Source organism: Biomphalaria glabrata, chromosome 14 (assembly GCF_947242115.1).
Source record: "Biomphalaria glabrata chromosome 14, xgBioGlab47.1, whole genome shotgun sequence".
In the NCBI taxonomy this organism is placed as follows: domain Eukaryota; kingdom Metazoa; phylum Mollusca; class Gastropoda; family Planorbidae; genus Biomphalaria; species Biomphalaria glabrata.
This window is the reverse complement of record NC_074724.1, coordinates 13,530,224-13,556,724: the sequence shown is the minus strand read 5'-3', so window position 1 is coordinate 13,556,724 and position 26,501 is coordinate 13,530,224. Positions and strand designations below refer to the sequence as shown.

The window sequence follows — 26,501 nt, the reverse complement described above, 5'->3', positions numbered from 1 at the left end:
TCATGAGGTTAAATTAGCATAAACTACTACTTAAGGGGACATTTATCCATATATGTGAACACTGAAGTATTAGTTTCCCTTGTTGCTATTAAACAAAGTAATAAATTACCACTAATCAATTGTCTAATTGCTTACTTTTTTATTGATACATTTGTTGTCTATGCCAAGGAATAGTTGTGCAAAGTTTCAGCTTGATCCGAGAATGGGTGTGGGAGATATAACGTGTACACAGTTTTAACCAGACAGGCAGACAAATAGACAGACAGATTGAGTTGATATAAGCTTAGTAAAAAGAGATACAAAGAAAATTGAGCGACAAACGAGTTCAAAATAAGGAGAAAGAGAAACCGTGTTAAAAGAAAAAGGTACAATGACAGTGGCAGAAACAAAGAGAGGATAGAGATGATTAGAAAGAACGAAATTAAAATACAAAGAGAACTTTCTGACACGAGGAATAGAAAGATACATTGAAAGATTAAATACTGACTTTACGTGAAACTAATATGCATTAGTAAGTGTAGAATACCGAAGATAGTCTTAATAATGCATAAGATTGCATCTTGGATGAAGGGACATACATGATGAAATATAACTGAAGCTGGATTACAATAATTATTTCCCTTGCCACACTTTCTATACGCACATCATTGCTTAGATCTTATCTGAGTTCTATACCAAGTGTTACCTTTCAAATATGTTTTTCTAATTAATAAAACATTTTTTAGCGGCCCCCTCCTAAGGGGAGAAAGCCGCTATTAGGTTTGTACAAAATGTCCGTCTGTCACACTCAGATCTCGAAAACTAGAACAGAAATGAAAAATATTATTTCACCATGCATTGTAGCTTGCAAACCGTGTAGTTTATAAAATCATTTATACAAGCAATTTTTTCATAAAAATACACCAATTCTAAAACAATACATAAATGTAAGGGACATAATGAAATGGTATGTTAACAAAGAATGATTATCATTTATGTATTTTTAGGATCACTAAGTCAAATACATGTATAAAATGTACAAGAAATGTTCTTAATAAATATAAATATTAGTTATAGGTGTTATTTCTGGTCAACTATTGTTAAAATGAGAAAACAAGATTTCTATTTGTTTATAAAGGCTAAGAATGCACTTTGAATGTAAATATCACGCATATTTCTTAAAAATAAATTTATGTAGCGACTTTCGTGCTGTAGCGTGACGGCTACAGCATGCCATACTATGAAACTACTACCCCTAATACTTTTTAAATAATGAAGTTTTATTTATTTTTTGTTTAGTATACATATTGTTATATATATGGTATTTTTTATGAAAAAAATCTCTTACATTATTAATTTTAAAATCAAAATGATGCACAATGTATGATGAATGATGATTTTTATCTCACTTCAAGTTTTTAGGATATGATTGTGACAGACTGACAGACGCAAATTTTACACAGATTTAATAGCGGCTGTTAAAAATAAAAAAAAAAAAACATTCAAAGTGTAATATTTGTATAGAAATTTATTTCATTCATTCGATATATCTTCCATACTAACCTCTTGATTAGAGTGAACAGAATAACATTTGTTCGCTATGAAAATGATACATATTAGCAGAACCATTTGTAGTAACATTCCGAGATGAATAGCTTCAAAAGAATATTCTTCATCTTGACTGGACACATACAACACTGTAGTTGGTGCAGCTGCTATAGATACATATTCACTATAGTTGTAATCACGGGTCTCACAGTAAGGACCACTGCGTCCAGGCACACAATTGAAGCATTCACCTTCATAAGTACAGACCTGATTTCGACATGTCAAGTAACATATATGTAGACAAATGGGCCCGTAGTATGGCTTCTCGCAATCTGTGGAGCAAGATTTTTAGAAATCATTTCATGTTTTATAATTGTTATGAAGGGCTATAATTATTTTTTAAATTCTATATGTTTCGTGAAATATTTCTTTATTGCCAGGAGTATTTCCAATGAGCTTCAGCCTAGACATTAAACAAAACTTTCAAGAAAAAAATGTGAGCCTTATTTAAAGATTCTTGTTTGGTGATACAGAACTAAGATTGGAAACACTTAAAGGCTGTAATATTAAACTGAATACTTAATTTAGTTAAGAATATGATATTGATGGATCTAGTTCGAGATTTGGTATTGATGGATCTAATTACAGGTATGGTATTGATGGATCTAGCTAGAAATATAGTATTGATGGATCTAGTTAGAAATATAGTATTGATGGATCTAGTTAGAAATATGGTATTGATGGATCTAGCTAGAAATATAGTATTGATGGATCTAGTTAGAAATATGGTATTGATGGATCTAGCTAGAAATATAGTATTGATGGATCTAGCTAGAAATATAGTATTGATGGATCTAGTTACAAATATAGTATTGATGGATCTAGCTAGAAATATAGTATTGATGGATCTAGTTAGAAATATAGTATTGATGGATCTAGTTAGAAATATAGTATTGATGGATCTAGTTAGAAATAAAGTATTGATGGATCTAGCTAGAAATATAGTATTGATGGATCTAGTTAGAAATATAGTATTGATGGATCTAGTTAGAAATATAGTATTGATGGATCTAGTTAGAAATATTACATTGATATTATGAATTGAAAAATTATATAAGTTTTATATACATATGTATAATGTTATGCAAGCGAGACATGGGAGCCACTGGCATCAGTTAAAGTATGTGGTAGGAGATACCCGAAAAAATGAAGTCAGAGTCTGCGTGCTGGTACGAACCTCGCCGAGAGCAAAAGAAACGAAGCGGCCTTAGTCAAGACAAAGAATGCTGCCCTGTCAGCCAGCCCTGTAACAGATACATACACATTCACAAACTGTGGCAAGTAAAACAGATTCTGTCCCTCGTCTCAAAACGAAACCACAACCAGTGACTCATCTGGGCACAACCAGTGTCTTCAGAGACAAAATGGAACCATATAATATCATAAACACAGACTAGAGTAGACTCATCGATATCTTAACACTACACAAAAATGTGAAAAAGGTCAAAAAGCTGAAAAAGCCGCTATTAGGTTTGTGCAAAATGTCCGTCTGTCCGTCTGTCCGCCTGCACACTCAGATCTCGAAAACTAGAAGAGATATGAAAAATATTATTTCATCATTAAATGCGGCTTCAAATGTTTAGGTGCAACGGCTACTTTTGGTTTTCTAAAAGCAAACTGTTTAAATAATAAAATTAATTATGCAAGCGATTTTTTCATAAAAATACACCAATTCTAAAACAATTACGTAAATGTAAGGGAGGCAATGTTACAATATGCTAACAAAGACGGACTATTTTTTTTTGTATTTTCAGTATCACCAAGTCAAATATATTTTAAAAATGTACAGGAAATGTTTACAACAAATATAAATAATAATTAAAGATGTTTTTTCTGGTCAACTAGCTGCTAAAATTAAAAGAAAACATTTCTGTTTGCTTATAAAGGCTAATAATGCATTTTGTATGTAAATATCACAGACATTTTTTTAAATGGACTTTTTATGCAGCGATTTTCGTGCAGTAGCGCAACGTCGCTACATTCCTTAAAATTTTTATAAAAAAATCAGATTTTATTTATTTTCTTGTTTAGTGCCCCCATCCGAAAAAAAGAAGATTATTTTTGTGCGTTTTGTCTGTTGGTCGGTCTGTTTGTCACGATTAGATTAAAAAAACTAGAACTCTAAAAGCTATTGAAAATCTGATTTACACTTTAATGTTCCTCCCGTAACATCTCAATAGTTTTAAGAATCTAAAAATTGATTGTTCCGGATTTTTTTGTGCAAAACTAATCAACCCCAACAAATGTTTGTTTGCTCTTCTAATTTATATTACATTCAATTTCCATGCTTAAACGTTGCAAAAACACATTATCAATAATATGTTGTTCCGTTTTTTATGTAAATAGCATATTAATGCTAAATCAAAATCTCTATACTGACTTATATTTCATTAAGTGTAAAAATGTTCCGGATATTGTTTTATAAAACATGAATTATGCCTAAAGATTGTTTGAAATCGCATAATTTACTAATATTACACTTATATTATTTGACAATGCGTCACTATAATTTGGTTATCAATAGCAAATTGTTCCGTATTTTCATCTTTAAACAAATTTTAAAAATATCGACAATAGGATGTTCAGGGCTTTAAAAAAAAGTAATTTACTAGAATTGATTACTGAAAATTACTTTTTAGACATTTAATTTTCTTGCTAAAACATAACATAGAAGTTTTGTAATAGATAAAGAAAGTTCCGGATTTTGTTTCTTACAAATCGTCGCCAGAAATTTCCGAATTTATTTTAAAATCTAGTAACGCCAAATAATTGTTTGAACTCCCTCTTCTAATTTATAAACAAATAATCTTCTCATTTACGAAATAATGTTTTTACGGATTTTTATGAAAAATATTTTAACTCACTACTCTCTTACAGTACATTTAACTTTCTAACAAAAACATTAAAAAATCTAATTATCGTTAATATTATGTTCCGATTTTTAAGGAAAACAGAATCCAAACACCAAAGTAAGGTATGAAAATCTCTCCAAATGGCTGTAGTAATTTTTATACGAGACCATCAAAAAAATTTAATTAACGGTATTACATTTATCTGAAATTCTCTTTTTCTTTTACTATTTATACAAACATCCGGAACAATCTATTATATAAACTTTTCAATTGTGTTCATATCTAAAAATTATTGCGATGTTTTGAAACGTAAAATAAAGGTTAATCAATTTTTAATAACTTTTATTGGTTCTTTTTTTATATCAAAATGACGGACAGACCGACTGACAGACAAAACGCAAAAACAATGCGGCTTTGATCCTTTTTAAATAAATTCAATTAGAACTCAGTGCACCAATGTCTATGAACCCTTTTTAAATAGCTTGTGTAAATAAAGACATTTTTTTTATGGTACCGGTACTAGCCTATTGTGAGGTAAGGGAATTTTTTTTCTTTGACGTCATAAGAATGGACTCTTTAAATGTAGGCTAATGTTAAAAGAACGCACTCGGTGCACCAATGTCTATTAACCCTCGAAAAATTGCTCGTATTAATGAAAACATATTTTAGTCTAAATAAGCCGTGTGACGTAGTGTTTTTTTTTTATTTTGACGTCATATGGAATGAATTCTTAAAATGAAATGCTAAAAGAACGCACACGATGCACCAATGGCTATGAACACTCGATAAATGGCTCGTATTGATGAAGGCGATTTTTAGTCTAGCTAGGCCGTGTGACGTAGTGTTTTTTTCCCTCTGACGTTATATGGAATTAATTCTTCAAATGAAATGAAAAAAGAACTCGGTATAGTAATGTTTATTCATCATCTTCTTTTTTGAAGTAACGTCTGTAATATATAAGATAAGATTATTAAGCCTCGTTATGTGACTCGCGTTTAAAAAAGGAATGATATCTTGATTTAGATCTAATCTAGATTTTTTAAAACTAGATCTAGATTTTTATTACAGTATATCTAGAAAAAGGACATCCTTGTTGTACAAGGAGACTGGAATGCCAAAGTAGGAAGTGACTCCTATCAAACCTGGAAAGGCACTTGTGGAAAATACAGTAACCTCTCAACCAATGAACGAGGTCAAAGACTATTAGAATTTGCGAAATACTCACTAGGATGCCACAAAAAATCGCGTATAACCACATGGCACAGTCCGAACGGAGAGCACCACAACCTGATCGACTATATCATGGTGCAACAGCGTTTTAAGACAAGCATCCATACAGCTAAAACAAGAAGTTTTCCTGGAGCTGACATTGGAAGCGACCATGACCTTGTTATGATGACCCTTAAAATACACCTAAAAAAGGTAACAAAACAAGGACCTACCAGGATAAAATTTGACCTGGACAAGCTGAAAGACCCCCAAGTAGCTGCCATTTTCGAGGCACAAGTAGGAGGACGCTTTGCAGCCCTCAACATCTTGGACTCCAATGACCAGGATATCGATACGCAAGTCAATATGCTAAACACAGCAGTCACAGATACAGCCCTGGAAATATTAGGGAAGCTCCGCCCGCCCAAAAAACCCTGGGTAACAGAGGATATACTCCAACTCTGTGACAAGCGACGGGAGCTTAAAGGGAAAAAGCTGTCCGACCCAAAATATGTCCAAGAATACAAAAGCGTTAACAAACGGATTAGAAAGGGAATGAAAGAAGCGAAGAAAAAGTGGATAGAGAATAAGTGTCAAGAAATTGAACAGGGACTTAATAGAAACAACAGCAAAAAAGCGTACCAATTAGTAAAGGACCTCACTACTTCAAAGCATGGAAGAACCAACACAATACAAGACAAAAACAACAAATGCTTAACCGAGGACAAAGATGTGTTGAAAAGATGGACGGAATACTGTTCAGAGTTGTATAACTTTGAAATCTCAGGAGATCCAGAGATACTAAATGTCACAACAGTTTCCAACATTGACGACTATCCGATTCTTCGCTCGGAAGTAGCAGCAGCAGTAAAAGCCCTGAAAAAGGGAAAATCGGCCGGAGTTGAAAACATTCCTGGCGAACTTCTTCAGGCGGGAGGAGAAACTATGATAAACGCACTCTATATGATTTGCAACAAGATCTGGCAATCAGGAGATTGGCCCAAACCCTGGACCCAATCACTCATAATAACCCTTCCAAAGAAAGGCAACTTACAACTCTGTCAAAACTATCGCACCATCAGCCTCATAAGTCATCCCAGCAAAGTTCTGTTAAAAATCATATTAAACCGGCTAAAACCGATAGCAGACAACATCATATCAGAAGAACAAGCAGGTTTTAGACAAGGTCGCACCACAACAGAGCAAATCCTAAACCTCAGAATACTCTGTGAGAAATATCTCCAACACCAAGAGAATCTTTTCCATGTCTTTATTGATTTCAAGAAAGCTTTCGATCGAGTATGGCACGGAGCACTCTGGGCGACAATGGAAAAGTACAACATTAATAAAACATAATCAAAGTTATCCAGAACCTCTACAAGGAGGCCACCAGTGCGGTGTACTTCAACAATAATATTGGGGACTGGTTCAAAACCACAGTTGGAGTAAGACAAGGCTGCCTACTGTCATCAACACTCTTCAATATCTTCCTTGAAAGGATAATGGAAGATGCCCTCGAGGGCTATGAAGGTACTGTTTGCATTGGAGGAAGAAAAATTACTAACTTGCGCTTCGCAGATGACATTGACGGCCTAGCAGGGACAGAAGAAGAACTAGCTGACCTGGTGATGCGCATTGACAAGACTTCCGCAGCATATGGCATGCAAATAAATGCCGAAAAAACTCAAATTATGACCAATAGCCATCAGGGCTTTAAAAGAGGCATCAGTATTGGAGGTGAAAAGCTAACTAGTGTTAACAGCTTCAAATACCTCGGAGCTATTGTCTCAGATGAGGGAACAAAACCCGAATTATTGGCCCGAATAGCACAGTCCACAGCAGCCCTTTCAAAACTTAAAATAATATGGAAAGATAAGGGCTTAGCCCTCGGCACCAAAATTAGACTGATGCGCTCTCTGGTCATGGCCACATTTTTATATGCTTGTGAGTCGTGGACGTTGAATGCAGAGCTTGAGAGGAGGATCCTAGCAATGGAATTGAGATGCTACAGAAGGATCCTAGGCATCACATTCAAAGACCGCATCACAAACCAAGAAATCAGAGACAGGGTTACTGTAGCGATCGGAGCTCATGACGACCTGCTTACTATTGTGAAAAAACGAAAGCTTAAAACCTTTGGCCACATTAGAAGATCTACGGGGCTCGCAAAGACCTTTCTTCAGGGAACAGTGCCAGGGAAAAGAAGAAGAGGCAGACAGAAAAAGCGATGGGAGGACAACATTAAAGAATGGACAGGCCTGCCATTGAGAAAGGTTCTGAACAAGACAAAAAAAAGGGAGGAATGGAGAAAGACGCTCGACAAATCTTGCCTGGTGCCCCAACGGTCCAACAGACTAAGGGATAGGTAAAGGTAAAGGTAAAGGTATCTAGATCTGGATTTATATTCTAATTAAAATTATTTTAGAGTCTAAAATAGACTAAAATAGACTAGATTAAGATGTAGAATTTCAATTTCTAAACTTAAATAAAAATAAAAGTGTAGATTTTCATTTCCAAACGTTTTGATCAATATTGTAATGCTTTAATATACTAAAACTAATCTACTATTTTTTATTTAATTTAAATTTAAATTTACGGCAAATGAATCTTTGAAACATTATTACTTTTGACCATCAAAATTAAATCCCCTCTTGAATATTATTTGCGAATATGCAGATCCGACAGGGATCCGACTTCGACGGGGGCCGCCTCTGAAACTCTCTTTGTAATCTTTTTTTTTTAAACCCTAACCTATGTAACACATAAACGTTATAATAGTTATAATGTTTATTCCATAGACTTATATTATATCTAGACTGGATATGGAAATCTTTTATGTCGTAAACATTTTTGTAAAGTTGAAACAAGGCGTTGTTTTGTAAAGTAGACACAGAAAGTAAAGTTTTCTCAACCTTAACCTATGTAACATATATTTTATTTTTTAGATATTGATGTAGTAATAATTATTTTTTTGCAATTTTTAGATACATAATCTATAAAGCTCTAGGTAATCAATCTATTTAAATGTACATAAGATGATTAAAATCAACAGACATGAATTATTTCGATCTAGGATTTTTGAAACATTATCTCAATGGAAACTAACAGGAAATGACTTTGTTTCATAAATTTGCGGGAATATATACTTCTGTGATTAATAGCCCATTTTTTAAAAAAATCCGAAAAATGATTTTGCATTATTTCTAAACTTTGAAAACTAAAGATCATTACTTTTCTACAAAAGAAAAGATTGATTGGGGCAACTTCCTTTACAGCTTGAAAAAGAGTTACGTGCATAAAAATCTATATATATAGGTCTGTGAATCGATCAATCGCGGATAAGAACTTGTTTCCGATTTCCAGTCTAGATATATAAGTCTATGGTTTATTCCTAGTAATTGAACATATTAAATTAGAGCAATCTCGTCTCCAAATTACTATTTTGCAATTTTTAGATCCAGAATCGAGATCTAAAGAGATCTTGGCGAGGTGATAAATCTATTTAAATATACCAAAATCATAAGATGAGGCTAGAATTATTTAGATCTAGGATTGTTTACATATTATCTCAACGGAAATAAACATTAAAAAGCTTCATATCAAAGATTTGCTGATTAAATATCCTATTCTATTATAATGTTTAAAAACTTAACATCATTACTTTTCTATGACAGAAAAGAGCCAATTTTCATGATTTTATTGGTAAATCCCCGTACAGTTTGACAAAGAGTCACGTATATAAAAGATCGATTACGAATTAATTAGTCCTTGTTTTTCTGTCTAGGTTTTATATATATAGGTCTGTGGTCACAAATTCATTTAAAGGTTTCTACATGCGACGGTGTGCATTGAATCCGTGAATTTCAATGTGTCTGTTTAACCTATAACCTAATACATGATGGATCAGATACTAAAAACCAAGTAACATAGAGTACAAAAGGTGTGTGTGTGTGAGTATGTTTATTAGAGCGATATAAATCGGGCCGTTCCAATTTGATGTAACATATAGTAGAATACACTGGATTGTTGAAAAGACAGACAGTTTGTGTGGAAACACAAACTCAAAATCGGCCCCCCGAAGTGGTCCACTCGGGCAGGTAAAAGGCAGGTTTCAATATTTTCAGAAAGAACATCATAATGAAATTCTATCAATGGCAAATGACAGAGAAGAATGGAAAAAGAAGGTTGACAGATCTTGTGTGGTGACCCAGCGGTCCAGCAGACCATGGGATAGGTGAAAGTGAATGTGAAGTTAGATGTGAACCTGGCCTAACTGATGTCTTATAATGAATATCTAAATGATATTGTAAAGGGCCAATCTGTAATTCAAATCCTCAAGAAAAAAATTCGTAAACATTATTTTTCCATTTAGTTAAGTGACGTATTGCTTTACCGCTCATGATGGCTTGGAAGTTCACACGATAATATGAAAAACTACTTATTAATTGTTGGTTTAAATTATTCCCAACTTAGATGCATACTAAAAAGATTTTTTCTCTTTTAAAAAAGTAAACATTTTTTGTGTAAATGTAGTAGTTAGTATGACAGAGCTAACATAACGAAGCAATACAAATGTAAAAAAAAATAATATTTTTACAAAAAATTTAAAAATATTTGCATAAATGTGTCAAAAATATAGTAAATTATCAACTCCCATACTAAACAGCCTCCCGTGTTTGTTACTATTAATAGTGAATAGTTGTAAAAGTGGTGTAGTTGTATAAAACAAATGCTTTCATAAAAAACTAGATTTTTTGCTTTCAGAAAAGAAACAAAAAGTATCCATTATATTAGAACTTTGAATGGTCTAAAATATTATGATGTCGGATTTTCACTATCTTTTCTAGTTTACGAGATCTAAGCGGGACGGACGGACGGATGGACGGAAGGACAGACATTTCACACAAAACTAATAGCGTCTTTTCCCCTTTTGTGGCCTTTCGAGCCCATACCAAAAATATCATGATTTAAAAAAAAAAGCACACGAATAATCATATATTGTAATTAAGACAAAGTCTTCGGAAAGCTGAGGTTGAGGGAGAAGTGATATTTCAATTTAAGGGCTGGTCCAATTCATCGCAATAGATATTAAAAGTTAGCTGGCCAAAAGAATGTATAGGGGCGCGTTTAATTTTATATAATTATATTGTTACAAGTAAGAGATCAATAAAAGTATGAGAAAGTTTTTTTTTAAACACTGATACAGTTAGTGTAATTGTCTTAATTAGTTTGGAAAAAATGACATAACTTTTCAAATTTATTTTATAAAAGAAAAATGTAAGTTGTGTATTTTGATCCCAACTCTAGAGCTCAAGCGTGCTCAAACCACTGGCGGATCCAGGGGGGGGGCGGTAGGGGCGATCACCCCCCCCACTCGGCCGACCCTATTAACCTATTTTTAGATTATTTCGCCCCCCCCCCTTCTAGTATTTTGGCCGATTTGCAGAATCTGGAGGTGGCGATGGCATCAAATCGCCCCCCCCCCCCCAACCACAAACTTTCGAGTTGGGGGGGGGCGGTTCTATTTATTTGCGGAAATCACAGCTCGCTAACAGAATCAATTAAATATCTATATGATTAAAACTTGTTATTGGTATTTTAACCGGTCTTCATATTATGTCGTTCATCTTTGGCCGATTGGAAGGGGAGGAGCGAATACCTCTACTGCCCTTTGGTTTAAGTAATAAGTAATAAGCTGTAGATGTCAGGAGAATGCGTTTCAGCCGTGAAAAATGCAAGAAAACGCTTTAGGCGTCGGGGCGTCGCCCCGAACCCCACTGATAAACAATGAGCTGTAGATGTCAGGAGAATTCGTTTCTGCAGTGAAAAATGCAAGAGAACGCTGTTGGCGTCGGGGCGTCGCCCCGAACCCCACTGATAAACAATGAGCTGTAGATGTCAGGAGAATGCGTTTCTGCAGTGAAAAATGCAAGAAAACGCTTTTGGCGTCGGGGCTTCACCCCGAACCCCAATAATAAGTAATAAGCTGTAGATGTTAGGAGAATGCGTTTCAGCCGTGAAAAATGCAAGAAAACGCTTTTTCGCCGGGGCTTCGACCCGAACCCCACTAATAAGTAATAAGCTGTAGATGTCAGGAGAATGCGTTTTAGCCGTGAAAAATGCAAGAAAACGCTTTTGGCTTCGTCCCGAACTCCTCTGATAAACAATGAGCTGTAGATGTCAGGCTTCGCCCCAAACCCCACCGATAAAACTTACAGCGCTTTCCCAGACCCCAAGCTTGCAAGAGAAAGGCCTCAACATGACTGTTTTTTTTTGCCGAAGATTGAGAAACAGTCTTATTTTTATTAAGGTTAAGGTTTTGAAAAAAATCGCCCCCCCCATCCCACTCCAAAGTTCTGGATCCGCCAGTGCCTCAAACACTCTGCCTGCAAATTGCATATGAAAAGAGAAGGTTTCATACCTTTCTACTGTTTCAAACTTAAAGTGACAAAGTATAAAAGGGGATTATACTTATATCGCCTCATCAGTCAAATACGACTTTTTTCCCCTTGTTTAATACCAAACAAAGGAATTAATTACTATTAATCAATTAACTAATTTAATGATTTGTTTTGTCAGGCAAAAGAAGTAATCGTGCAAATTCTCAACTTGAAAAGAGGATAGATACGGGAGAAATAATATGTTTAATTTTTTTACCAGACAGGCTGAGAGATAAACAAACTGATAGAGTGACGGACTGACACTGGCGGATCCAGGGGGGGGGCGGTAGGGGCGATCGTCCCCCCCACTCGGCCGACGAATTATAGTATAGAATTCACACAATTTGTATGCAAATTTATTACTTATGTTAATAATATATACTAATTATTTATATTTCAACCTATTTTTAGATTATTTCGCCCCCCCCCCTTCTAGTATTTTGGCCGATTTGGTAGGGTCGGGAGGGGGCGATGGCATCAATCCGCCCCCCCCCCACCATAAACTTTCGAGTGGGGGGGGGCGGTCCAATTTATTTGTAGAAATCACAGCTTGCTAACAGAATCAATAAAATATCTATATGATTAAAACTTGTTATTGGTGTTTTAACTGGTCTTTATATAATTTCGTTCACCTGTTGGCCGATTGGAAGGGGAAGAGCGAATACCTCCACCGCCCTTCCCATCTAAACCCTTTGAGTGGGGGGGGGGCGGTCCTACTTTTATGGAGAAATCATAGTATGTGAACAAAATTAGTCGAATATCTATATAATATGAACAGGTGGAAGTGCGTTACATGCAATCCCCTTCCCCCCATCGGACAAATCAATACTTTTTCTTTTTGTATTATAGTAAGAAATTACAAAATTACAAAAATCTGTCACTAATATAATTTATATATGCTATAAAGTAAATTCTTATATCGAGTTGCCCAACCCCTATTCTTTAATGCAAAATGCAATCAATAGCAGAAATTATAAAAAGGAGCGAGAATTAATCGTTTTCATTTTACCGCCCTTCCCCTTTCCAGACAGAGTTTGTGTAATTTGACATAAATTTATCATAACTATTTTAAGAAAGACTTTGCTTTGGAAAAGTTATAATTCAAACGAAATTTTTCAATATAACAGTTACGGTTGAGATTAGTTCAAAAGCCAGATAATCTTTTCCTAGTCGACTTTTTCCAACCTTTACTCTATCTCATATTTTTCTAGTTAAATAAATTTAGGACTATAACTCACAATTTATACTACAATTTTATTGAATATTATTAATCGAATTTTTATTTTTTTCGGCGGCTATCTTCAAAACCTTAATCTAAATATCTGGGGTATCTAATCTTTTCAAAGAACAAATCAGTTGTATTTGCAATGTATTAAGGGACTATAAATTCATATTAGAATATTTTTCTCATTATTCAAAAGGCACTTTATAATAGAATGAATAATGAGCTGTAGGTCAGGAGAATGCGTTACTGCAATGAAAAATGCAAGAAAACGCTTTTGGCGTCAGGGCTTCGCCCCGAACCCCACTGATAAATAAAGAGCTGTAGATGTCAGAAGAATGCGTTTCAGCCGTAAAAAATGCAAGAAAACGCTTTTGGCGTCGAGGCTTCGCCCCGAACCCCAATGATAAATAATGAGCTGTGGATGTCAGAAGAGTGCGTTTCTGCAGAGAAAAATGCAAGAAAACGCTTTTGACGTCGGGGCTTCGCCCCGAACCCCACTGATAAATAATGAGCTGTAGATGTCAGAAGAATGCGTTTCAGCAGTGAAAAATGCAAGAAAACGCTTTTGGCGTCAGGGCTTCGCCCCGAACCCCACTGATAAATAATGAGCTGTAGATGTCAGAAGAATGCGTTTCAGCCGTGAAAAACGCAAGAAAACGCTTTTGGCGTCAGGGCTTCGCCCCGAACCCCACTGATAAATAATGAGCTGTGGATGTCAGAAGAGTGCGTTTCTGCAGAGAAAAATGCAAGAAAACGCTTTTGACGTCGGGGCTTCGCCCCGAACCCCACTGATAAATAATGAGCTGTAGATGTCAGAAGAATGCGTTTCAGCCGTAAAAAATGCAAGAAAACGCTTTTGGCGTCGGGGCTTCGCCCCGAACCCCAATGATAAATAATGAGCTGTGGATGTCAGAAGAGTGCGTTTCTGCAGAGAAAAATGCAAGAAAACGCTTTTGACGTCGGGGCTTCGCCCCGAACCCCACTGATAAATAATGAGCTGTAGATGTCAGAAGAATGCGTTTCTGCAGAGAAAAATGCAAGAAAACGCTTTTGGGCGTCGGGGCGAAGCCCCGAACCCCACTTAAGAAGCTTACAGCGCTCTCCCAGACCCCCAAGCTTGCAAGAGAATGACTTTTTTTCTGTTTTTTTCGCTGAAGATTGAGAAACAGTCTTATTTTATTCTTATATGTCGAATATATATGCATAGGGTTAGGGTTTACTAGGCGTTAGGGTTAGGGTTTGGAAAAAAATCGCCCCCCCCACTCCAAAGTTCTGGATCCGCCAGTGCGGATTGACTTGATAGAAGCTTTGTAAAACTGGAGTCGGTCCATGGCAAAATAAACAATATATAGCCTTGGAACAAAACAACGGGCGAAGCCGGTGAGATATTCAAGTATGATTATATTTTGAAATATACACTTTAGCTATTCTTTTCCCCTACCAATATATACATAGATGTCTACAACTTAACAAATTTCTAGTCGTTAGAGCCATCTCGGACTGTTTGTAATAAGTTTAATAGGGAATAAGAGAAAATGCAAGAGAAAAATATTTAAAGAATAATTCTTTAAAATAAAATTATTCAAACAAAATGTACATTTATTTACCTCCGTAGATTTCCACTTCACAAAGATGCAATGTCCCACTCAATACTCTTATGTTTACAGACCTAAAAGAATAGGCTGCTTCAAAAATGGCTTTCTGGACAAATACATCTTTTCTGCTGGTCGAGATGTTAAAGACAAGATCTTCACGGGCACCCATGAGCAGCACAGAGAAGGTTCCATGTCCATCCTCTCGTGGAAAGTCTTTAAAACGCAAGACATTCATTGGTGAAAGTTAAAATTGTGTTTATTTCATAGCGTGCTACTGTACAGATATTTACAAAGGAAGAGGCTGTGCTAAGCTATTTGGCCTAAAGTGAACTTTGTAAAATAATTTATATTTTTGGAAAAAATGTTATCTCCCTGATACGAAATGGAAACATGGTGGTAGATGTATATAGGTGAATAGGCCTCCTCTGTTTGGGATCCCTCAATTCAAGAAAACATAAAGAAAGTAGAGAAAATACAATATAGAGCAGTGAGATTTATAAAAAAAAAACGAATAGTCCAATTTGATTATACAACTCTGCGCGAGTCAGGTGTCGAACTCAAGCCCCCTTCAAAGGTAGCCAAACCAAAGTCACGCGTACTTAGCCTCTCGACCCCTCAATTGTATTATGTCATCTTTCAACACCTATGAGGTCGAAGTAACAAAGAAAGACTTCACCACTGCTGATTCACTCGTGAAATGACCTTAGTATCCCTAGACCAAACCTGAATGATGACAAGTTCAATGTTTGTATTACTTCGTCCACTGCAAGTGGGAGAATTTCTGATTAGTGGATCATCACCCTTGTACATTATATATTTATTATATATTTGTTAAATGATTAAGCATAAAACAATGAGTAAACACTTAAATGGAGGTAGAGGAGATTGCTTTCTAAAGCAGATGACTATAATTAATAATCATAATTCTGCAACCGGTATCTTTACAAAAATTAAATCAATTTGTTTTCCTGTTTTGTCACTGGCGGATCCAGTGCCAAGGGGTGGTAGGGGCGATCGCCCCCCCCCCCCACTCGGCCGAGCCCCCCCCCTCCCTCCGAGGGGAGGGGGGCGGACGAATTTTAGTATAGAATTCACAAAATTTGTATACGAATTTATTACTTATGTTAATAATATATACTAATTATTTATATTTCAACCTATTTTTAGATTATTTCCCCCCTCCTTCCAGTATTTTATCCGATTTGGTATTGTCGGGAGGGGGCGATGGCATCAATCCGCCCCACCCCCCCACCATAAACTTTCGAATGGGGGGGGGCGGTCCTATTTATTTGTAGAAATCATAGCTTGCTAACAGAATCAATTAAATATCTATATGATTAAAGTTTGTTATTGGTATTTTAACCGGTCTTTATATTATGTCGTTCACCTGTTGGCCGATTGGAAGGGGAGGAGCGAATACCTCTACTGCCCTTTCCTTCTAAACCCTTTGAGTGGGGGGGGGGCGGTTCTACTTTTATGGAGAAATCAAAGTATGTAAACAAAATTAGTCGAATATCTATATAATATAACAGGTGGAAGTGCGATACATGCGATACCTTTCCCCCCATCGGACAAACCAATACTTTTTCTTTTTGTATTACAGTAAGAAATTACAAAATAAAACAAATCTGTCACTAATATAATTTATATATGCTATAAAGTAAATTCTTATATCGAGTCGCCCAACCCCTATTCTTTAATTCAAAATGCAATCATTAGCAGAAATTATAAAAAGGAGCGAGGATTATTTGTTTTCATTTTACCGCCATTCCCCTTTCCAGACAGAATTTGTGTAATTTCACATGAATTTATCATAACTATTTTAGGAAATACTTTGCTTTGGAAAAGGTATAATTCAAACGAAATTTTTCAATATAACAGTCACGAAACCAATAATAAGTAATGAGCAGTAGATGTCAGGAAAATGCGTTTCAGCCGTGAAAAATGCAAGAAAACGCTTTTGGCATCGGTGCTTCGCCCCGAAACCAATAATAAGTAATGTGCTGTAGATGTCATGAAAATGCGTTTCAGCCGTGAAAAATGCAAGAAAACGCTTTTGGCGTCGGGGCTTTGCCCCGAAACCAATAATAAGTAATGTGCTGTAGATGTCATGAAAATGCGTTTCAGCCGTGAAAAATGCAAGAAAACGCTTTTTGAATCGGGGTTTTGTCCCGAAACCAATAATAAGTAATGAGCTGTAGATGTCATGAAAATGCGTTTCAGCCATGAAAAATGCAAGAAAACGCTTTTGGCGTCGGGGCTTCGACCCGAACCCATGGATAAATAATGAACTGTAGATGTCTGGAGAATGCGTTTCTGCTGTGAAAAATGCAATAAAACGCTTTTGGGTGTTTGGGCTTTGCCCCGAACCCCACTGAGAAAGCTTACAGCGCTCTCCCAGACCCCCAAGTTTGGAAGAGAAAGGCCTCAACATGACTGTTTTTTGTTCCGTTTTTTTTTCGCCGAAGATTGAGAAACAGTCTTATTTTATTCTCATATGTCATATATATATATATATTTATATATACGCTCTACGCACCTTTATGTATAGGGTTAGGGTTTACTGGGCGTTAGGGTTAGGGTTTGGAAAAAAATCGCCCCCCCCCCAAATCCAAAGTTCTGGATCCGCCAGTGTGTTTTGTACATTTTTTGAAAACACAATTGCCAAAACTATTTAATTTTTTTTAAAATTCATGTATGTGTTACCATCCACATTAAAAAGTAGTGCGAAATTTCAACTTAATCCGAAAAGAAAATTGGGTGTTAAAAGAAAAATGTGTGAAATAATAGACTTAGAGGAGGCGCGGTGGCTGAGCGGTACAGCGTTTGGCTTCCGAACCGGGTTCGAATCCTGGTGGAGAATGGGATTTTTAATTTCGGGACCTCTGGGCGCCTCTGAGTCCACCCAGCTTTAATGAGTGGGTATCTAATAATAGTTACGGTTGAGCTGGGAACATGCCACCCTCGTTAACCGTAGACCAAAGAAACATATGACCTTTACATCATCTGCCCTATAGACCACACGGTCTGAAAGGGGAACTTTACTTTTACTACACCAAGACAGACTGACTCTGAGGCCCAGTACGTTTTTATGAACAGGTTAGAAACTCAAGAACTCTACCTGTAAACATTATGATTTGAGATGAGAAAATGTCATTCCAGAAATTAAATTCTAGTACTATACTCGAGTTCATTATCAAACAGCCATCGCTGCCATAGTAACCGTCATTTAGTGTCTCAATGGGTGTCCATCTTTTGCCTATATTCTTCCATCTCACTTTTCTCGCAGTTGTGGCCATATTTCTTTCTGGGAAACGTTTTGAAGTCACTCAAAGTCATTCTTTATAAGAAAATAGGTAATATCTCTCTATCATCTATCTATCTATCTACCTACCTATCTATCTATCTATCTACCTACCTATCTATCTATCTATCTATCTATCTATCTATCTATCTATCTATCTATCTATCTATCTATCTATCTATCTATCTATCTATCTATCTATCTATCTATCTATCTATCTATCTATCTATCTATCTGTCTGTCTATCTATCTATCTGTCTATCTACCTATCTATCTATCTATCTATCTATCTATCTATCTATCTATCTATCTATCTATCTATCTATCCATCTATCTATCTATCTATCTATCTATCTATCTATCTATCTATCTATCTATCTATCTATCTATCTACCTATCTATCTATCTATCTATATTTTTTTGTGCTTTTTCTGTGACGATACGCACAGGTATCATCACTAATTTTCTTAAATTTAAACAAAAAATACAAACACTACCTTTTATTGATAATGAGATTATTCGATTTTTGGTGAGAACATTAAATGTGAATTTGTGAAATTAGTGAATTAAAACAATTATTTGTCTTTTTTTTTTAAATATATAAAAAAAATTAAACAACAACCCACTATCGACTATAAGATTTGTTAATTTTGTCAAGAAATTTAAATGTAAGATATTTCCAACAATCATTAGTACTAGATAGCTTTTTCACAAAACAAAAACGTGAAAAACATATGGTGGATATTTTGAAAATAATTCAGTTGATACAAATTACTTTTTTTTGAAAAATCGGAAAGATTTATGGTCAACAATTACATTTTTGTGACGTTTTGGTCCAAAACTCAATATTGAGCGTAATATAACTAAAACGGGCGATTGAAATCAATGGTTTGACGTAATTTTGTTTTTTTATGAAAAAAAAATCTGGAATAACTAACGGAAATAAAGGAAAATAAAGCAGGAGGAAACAGGAACGCGAACGAAAGGCAGACCCCGAATGCGATGGATTGATGACGTGGCGGCAGATCTTAAACAGCTTTGGGTTTAGCGATGCAGACAAAAGGCCCAGGAGAGATCTGAATGGAGGGGTGTGTTGAAGAAGGCTAGAGCTCTCTATGGGCTGTAGCGCCACTGGGATGGATTGATCGAATAACATATTATATTGTTAATTAGATTTTATGAAATATAAGTCGGAATACCGATTTGAAACAAATATTTTATATTATTAGAATTTTGAATTTCTGTTTTTTTAGGGTGTCCCTGAGTCCACCCAACTCTACTGGGTACCTGACTTTATTTGGGGAAAGTAAAGGAGGTTCGTCGTTGTGCTGGCTACATAACACCCTGCTCGTTAACCGTTGGTGAAAGAAACAGAACTCCTTAACATCATCTGTCACATAGGTCACAAGGTTTGAAAGGGCAAAATTTACTATGATATTTAATGATTTCCTCCTAAAGCAATCTATTTTCGATAGATTTTTTTATTTAGTATTCCGAGGCCGCGGCCGTCACGCTACTGTACAAAACTCACTGCATAAAAAGGTCGAATTTAATAGACTGTGCGTGACATTAACATACAAAGTGCTTTCTTATCCCTTATAAACACAAACCTTTGCTTTTAATTTTTGTAGCTAGCGTACCAGAAAAACACAGTTAATAAATATTTATATTGTTGTGAAGATTTTTCTAACACCTTATAACGATATATTTACAAGAGTTTCTGAAAATAATATAAATTTATGTATAGCTTTTAAAGTGGTGTATTTTAATTTAAAAAATCGCTTGCATTTAGAAAACAAAAAGTTATCTTGCTCCTCAACTTTTGGTGAAATAAAACGTTTCATATTTCTCTTTTTTTCCTAAGTGTGACAGACGGACAGACGAACAGACAGACTACAAAATCTTAATAGCGTCTTTTCCCCTTACATGATCGTTAAAAAAGCATAAAAAAGCCTAAATATATTTTTGAAGTAATGATATAGAAAGCTATTGCTACCTCCGCTTATATAGACAGAGCATATAGAGCTGTCACTTTGCCAAGATATGTGTACTAAATCATGGAAGTAGGAGTATTCACAATGGAAATCTATTGATGTGTTTCCATACTTGCGATATTTGAAGTCACTAGGATCGCAGAATAAAGATGGGCCGCTTATCTCTTCATCATTAAACTGTATTGTTATTTCACTGATATCATCTGAAACACCACATTGTAAATATTGTATTTAGTATACATACAAAATGCCCTTTTTTTTTTTCAAGATCAGAGTTACTGTCACATTAAGGATCGAAAAACACAAATTTGAATTCTTTATTTTTTTTTTATTTTTTTTTTGTGAATTTTATTAAAATTATTAAAGTTAAGAAAACAAAACAACATACATTAAACACTTTACAGTGAGAATTTGTGTTATCATTCAAACTCACAAGCAGCCCCTGCTGGATTAACTCATGGAAAAGAAATATTTTAGGCAGAATTTTACTTTGTTGGAAAATCCCAGATTTGCATTGTAAGGTGTGTTCTATATGAGCTAAGAATTTTTAGAGTTTCCCTTTCAAATGTGGCTATCTAGAGGACAAATGATGTCGTGGTACATTATGTGGTACATTATGTGGTACATTATGTGGTACATTATGTGGTACATTATGTGGTACATTATGTGGTACATTATGCTGGCTCCTTATTTTTCCTCAGTGTTGACTCACGAGTCATTTGGAATATGAACAGGTTTGTAGCCATCCAAGGCTATAGAGCCCCTCACGCCCGAAGCTGATTGGTTTTATTTTGCCAGTTACGCCTAACCCAATATATGAGCCACGAGTAAAATCTCTTTGGCTATAAAGCTAACCTGGAAATGACAGCATTAGTAAAAAAAAAAAGGTTTCAATGAAGAGCTTTAATTTTTGGTAGGAGTGAAACTCAAATAGAAACCAAATCCATGAGTTGTGTGTACTTTGTTACCATTGCTGGTTAAGACCAATCGAATCCATGTGATAGCTTGCAACTCCTTTTGCCAGTGAACTGTAACGTTGTTCTGTTTCACACACGTGCTGTCGTTGTTGTCGTTCAGTACTGTATTGTCCATGATGGCATCCACACCCAGATCTTCTGTAAGGGAAGATATCAAAATAAAATGCCTATGTAAATCAATTCTTCAAACAATCAAAAATAAATAAATAAAAAAAGAAGTTTATATAAGGGAATATTTATCATAATCACTTCAATTTCTAACTACCGTTAGATCTAGCAGTGGTGCCATCATTTGGGGGCCCAGGGGGCTTGACCTCTTTAGGGGCCCCTGCATTTTGACATATGACTTCATAATGGCGTAATATTTAATATTTAATGTAAACCAACAACAACATCCGATCTGTACTATTAAGAATATTTTTATCTATTGTTTTGTTTAGCGCTATTTCATGCTTTTAGCTTTCTCATTACAATATTCCCCTATCACTTATCTTGACCAGTTGGGAAAATTAATGGGAGGGGGGGGGGAGCGGGTAGAAAGAAAGAAATACCTCGGTGGAATTTACAGTAATTGTTTTTTTGAAAGTATTTACATAAAAAAGGTGGGGGGGGGGGGGGGGGAAATCGACCTGAATTCGAACTCGTGACTAACGCTTCCCAGTGCAGTCGTGCTAACCACTCTGCTAGTTAGGTACTTATAACGACTACGTATTTTAGGGACTCAATCAGCTTATGCCACCACTTCGACTGTCATCGAATTAATAGCCGTTATTAGTTTTGCTTCCTCGTCTGTCGGTCTGTCCCAGCCATTGGACTCCATAATGACCTGCTAACTATTGTAAAAAAAAAAACGCAAGCTAAAAATCTATGGCTATAATACAACGTCTTCGGGGGCTCGAAAAGACATTCCTCCAGGGAACAGTACCAGGAAAAAGAAAAGAGGCAGACAGGAAAAAGCTATTGGAAGCGTGGTCGAAAGGCTAACTGCTCTTAAACGTGTCTTGATATGGCTATCTATGAAGGAGGCTCGAGCAGAGCTGTGTTTACTAAGCGGCTTAAGGCAGCACGGAACACCTTTGCACAGATATCCCCTCCATCCCAATGGGCCACACATGAGATAGGACCATAGCACTCTCAGCATGCTTTAAACATAAAAGTAGCGCTATATAAAAGCCATTAAAAGAGGTTCTAGATAAGGCGAAAGACAGAGAGGAATGAAGAAAGACGGTCGACAGATCTTTCAAAGTCAGAAAATGTATTTACTTTATTAAACATTTAGAATTCTTGCATATATGTCTAGAAGTAGGCCTATCATTATTGATACTAGAATGTTTAGTTTGTTTTTTTATTACAAAGCTTATATCAACTCACTCTGTCTGTCAGTCTGTATGTCTGTCTGGTAAAAAGTTTGTACACATTATATCTCCGACACCCAATCTTAGATCAAGCTGAAATTTTGTTTGGTATCTATAAAAAAGGAAAGAAATTGTGCTTCACTAGATTTGTGAATTGGTGCTAAAAGCTTAATTAGTCCTCTGCATAGGTAACCACTCTATATTATTACGAAAAAAAATGTATTACGATACAATCTTCGTTAGTCATAAACATTTCACTTGTAGAGTGGTTAGTATGTCGGCTTGAGGAGGTGAGAGCCATGTGTTCAAATTCAGGTCGTTCCCTTTTTTTTCTTAAAAGTTTTTAAAAACAAATGAGGGTAAAATTCACCCAGTATCTCTTTCTTTCACTCCCCGTTCCCCACAAGTTTTCCAAATCGGTTCATTCAGTGATAGGATGATAGCGTATTAAGAAAGCTAAAAAACATGAAAAAACTGAAAAAACAAATAAAAACTCTAGTTAAAAATTTTCTCATCGTACAGATTTATTGTTGTTGATCTACAATGTAGATCTATTACAAATTTAATGACACGATTGATCCAAACTAATCGATATTATTATACTTCGTGTAAGCTTTGTTTTTTTGATTTAAATATTGTTTACGTGTTTCTCGTTGAAATACCCGTTTAGGTTTCCTCCTTTTTAGCGCCCCGTAAGGGGAAAAGCTGGATTTAGGTTTGTACAAAATGTCCGTCTGTCCGTCTGTCACACTCAGATCTCGAAAACTAGAAGAAAAATTACAAAATATAATTTCACCATGCGATGCGGCTTGAAAAGTTTAGGTGCAACAGCTACTTTTGTTTTTTTCTAAAAGCAAACCGTTTAATTTATAAAATTAATTATGCAAGAGATTTTTTCATAAAAATACAACAATGTTAAAACAATACATAAATTTAAGGGAAATAATGTTACAATAGGATAACAAAGAAAGATATTTTTTTGTTTTTTTTTTAATATTACTGACTCAAATATATTCATAAAATGTACAAAAAAATGTTGATAACAAATATAAATAATAGTTAAAGATGTTTTTTTCTGGTCAACTAGCTGATAAAATTAAAAGAAAACATTTACGTTTGTTTATAAAGGCTAAGAATGCACTGTATTTAAATATCACGCACATTTTTTTAAATGGACTTTTTATGCAGTGACTTTTATGCAGTAGTTTGACAAGCAGCGGCAAGACATATTACTAATCAGTTCCCTCAAAAATTTTAAAATAATAATATTTTATAATTTTTTTTATTTAGAGCCCCATTAGAACAAAAGACGCTTATTTTTTGTGCGTTTGGTCTGTCGGTCGGTCTGTCAGTCACATTTATATAAAAGAAAAACTCTAAAAGCTATTTAAAATCTGATTTAACCTTTAATGTTCCTACCGAAACATCTCAATACTTTCAAGTATCTATAATGGATTGTTCCGGGTGTTTTTGAAGAAACAAATCAATGCCAGAGTATTTTTGCTCTTCTAACATATATTACATAAAATTTCCATGCTTAAACGTTGCAAAAACACCTGATCAATAACATGTTCCAGTTTTTGAATGTAAATATCATATAAATGCTAAATGAAAATTTCTATACTGACTTATATTTCATTAACTATGAAGTTGTTCCGGATATTGTTTAAAAAAAAAAAAAATATGTCAAATGATTGTTTGAATTTGTATAATTGAGTAATATTAAACTTATACTTGTTGGCAATACGTCACCATAGTTTAATTATCAATATCAAATTGTTCCGAACTTTCATCTTAAAACAAATGTATGTCAAGTGACTTTTTTTTTTCAAAAATATCGACAATAGGCAGTTCAGGATTTTAAAATAAGAAAGCAATTTACTAGAAAAGATTATTGAAAATCACCTTTTAGACTTATTTTACATTAAATTTCAAGCTGAAACATAACAAAAGCTTTTTAATAGTTAAAAAATCTTCTGGATTTTTTTTTTTGACAAGAAATCGACCTAAATTACTTTAATTTTCTTACAAATCGTTCACAGATTTGTTTTGAATTTATTTGCAAAATCTAAAAATAAAATCTAAATACGTATTGCTAAGGTTTAGAAAAGCACTAGGTTTTTGAGATGAATTTCAATGGATGAAATAAAATGGCTATGTTGCGCGGATGCATTTCGTTTCTTTGGTTTAAAACTAGAAACCAACAATCGTTTGACCAATCTTGATAAAACTTGGCATATTTGATCCCTGGATATTAATTGGAACAGTAGCCTATGTAAAGTAGCCCTAAAACAAGCTTAGGACCCTTAAAAAAGGTTGACAACTCCTTGAAAGTATTATTATTTCATGGATTTATGTCATATAGCCATGTTTACATAAGACAAGACCGAAAGGATCTATATCTAGATCTAATTTTTAAACTACAATTTGCAAAGATTCTTTTCTACTTTCACACATGAAAATTCAACATATTGTTACGTATCTCACTATCCAGGCTCTCTGCAAACTGCACCATACACCACCAACTTAAAGAACTTGACAACTCAGGGCTCCAGAGTAACGTAACACTTTAATAGTTGAATAAATAACAGCCAATACTGTACAATTGGCAACACGTACACTGTACAAATATCTCTCCGATAACACCGTACCGCCGTATCAACTCTTGCACTGGCCTCTCCGTCTCGTTCCGGGCTTGCACTGTTTTCAACAGTTCAGGACTGACTTCACACACTAGGCTCGTTGTGTCGGACTCGATCACAGACCAAGATCAAGACGCCGTTCGTCTCAACTGTACTTGACAGTACTCCGCACTGAACCGTCGTAATGCTCTGTACAGAACCACACCGTTGAACTGTGCTGTAGTCGACCGTGTTCTGAACTCCTGTCGTGAACCCGCTTTCCGAACCTTGCTGTATTGAGCCCCTTTTCTCAACTGTCTTGACTGCGATACCTCCGCTCTTTATATAGGGTCCCTACAACTCTCGTGACGCTCATGAGCTCTGTTCACGACGGCGATCCTTCCCGTACCGTCCTGTTGATACTCGACTCGGTTGACCGTCGTAGCTCGTCACGGTTGACCGCTCGTCTAGCGCTGGCCTGGGGCGAATAGCGTCGGCTGACTACACTCACACCACTACCCCCATCTGTGCCACCACCAGGTTTATAACAATATAGTCCATTTTTTTCAATATTTCATAAAACTAACCTTCAGATATGTGTTTTAGAAGCATTTTTACATAAATTCGTTCCTTAGTTCTGCAAATTTAGAAATCCCGACGTACTTTATATCCCATTAATCACGCGCTTTTTTTTTACATTTTAATAGATAAATTTACCTCTATTAAAATATTTTCTACAAATCCCGTTTCCATAATATTTTATATTCCATATGAATGTATCGGCTTAACAGGTAAACTTTCTTTATTTTTGTGGCAAAAGAGAAAACTTGAAAGGAACATTAGCTAAGTTTGACATAGGCCCTATATCTAAATCCCATCAACTAGGTTAGTAATATACAAACTAAGGCCTGCAGGTCGCGGGTAATATCCGGCTAGTATATCTATATTATAAAGTAGAATGTGAGGGGTATGTATGTATGTATGTATGTATGTATGTATGTTACTTATAGACATCAAAACCGCTTGACCAATCTTGATAAAACTAGGCAGGAATGTTCCTTGGGTACCAACTTAGACCGTAGTGTATGTATTGTAGCCCTAAAACAAACTTAAGACCCTCAAAAAAAAATAAAGTTGTCCGACTCTATTACAGCTATAGTATTTTATGGATCTAGGCCATGTCTACAATGTTGACATGAGAAAAGATAGAAAGGATTTAGACCTAGATCTAATTTTAAGAAATACACTTTGCGCAGATAGTTTTTTACTTTGACACATGAAAAGACAAAAGAAGATCCATTGATTTCATTATATAATAAAATTAACCTTCAATTTTGTGTTT

At 35.2% G+C, this 26,501-nt stretch overlaps 1 protein-coding gene across 3 annotated transcripts in view; it reads right to left on the bottom strand.

Moving 5' to 3' along the window:
• Window positions 1–1,480: 1,480 nt before the first annotated feature.
• LOC129922783 (sushi, von Willebrand factor type A, EGF and pentraxin domain-containing protein 1-like) overlaps window positions 1,481–26,501 on the bottom strand; it is an 85,512-nt gene continuing 60,491 nt past the window's right edge. The window contains exons 11-16 of one of the 3 annotated variants that reach the window (XM_056009988.1): window positions 21,175–21,321; window positions 20,209–20,409; window positions 18,030–18,215; window positions 14,921–15,121; window positions 2,765–2,831; window positions 1,648–1,859 (exon numbers count right to left, since the gene is read on the bottom strand). In XM_056009988.1, the coding sequence (XP_055865963.1) occupies window positions 1,781–1,859; window positions 2,765–2,831; window positions 14,921–15,121; window positions 18,030–18,215; window positions 20,209–20,409; window positions 21,175–21,321 (881 nt within the window). In that variant the 3' untranslated portion in view covers window positions 1,648–1,780. Of the gene's footprint in view, window positions 1,860–2,764; window positions 2,832–14,920; window positions 15,122–18,029; window positions 18,216–20,208; window positions 20,410–21,174; window positions 21,322–26,501 lie in introns of all 3 variants that reach the window. The other 2 variants (XM_056009987.1, XM_056009986.1) reach the window with 2 other exon arrangements.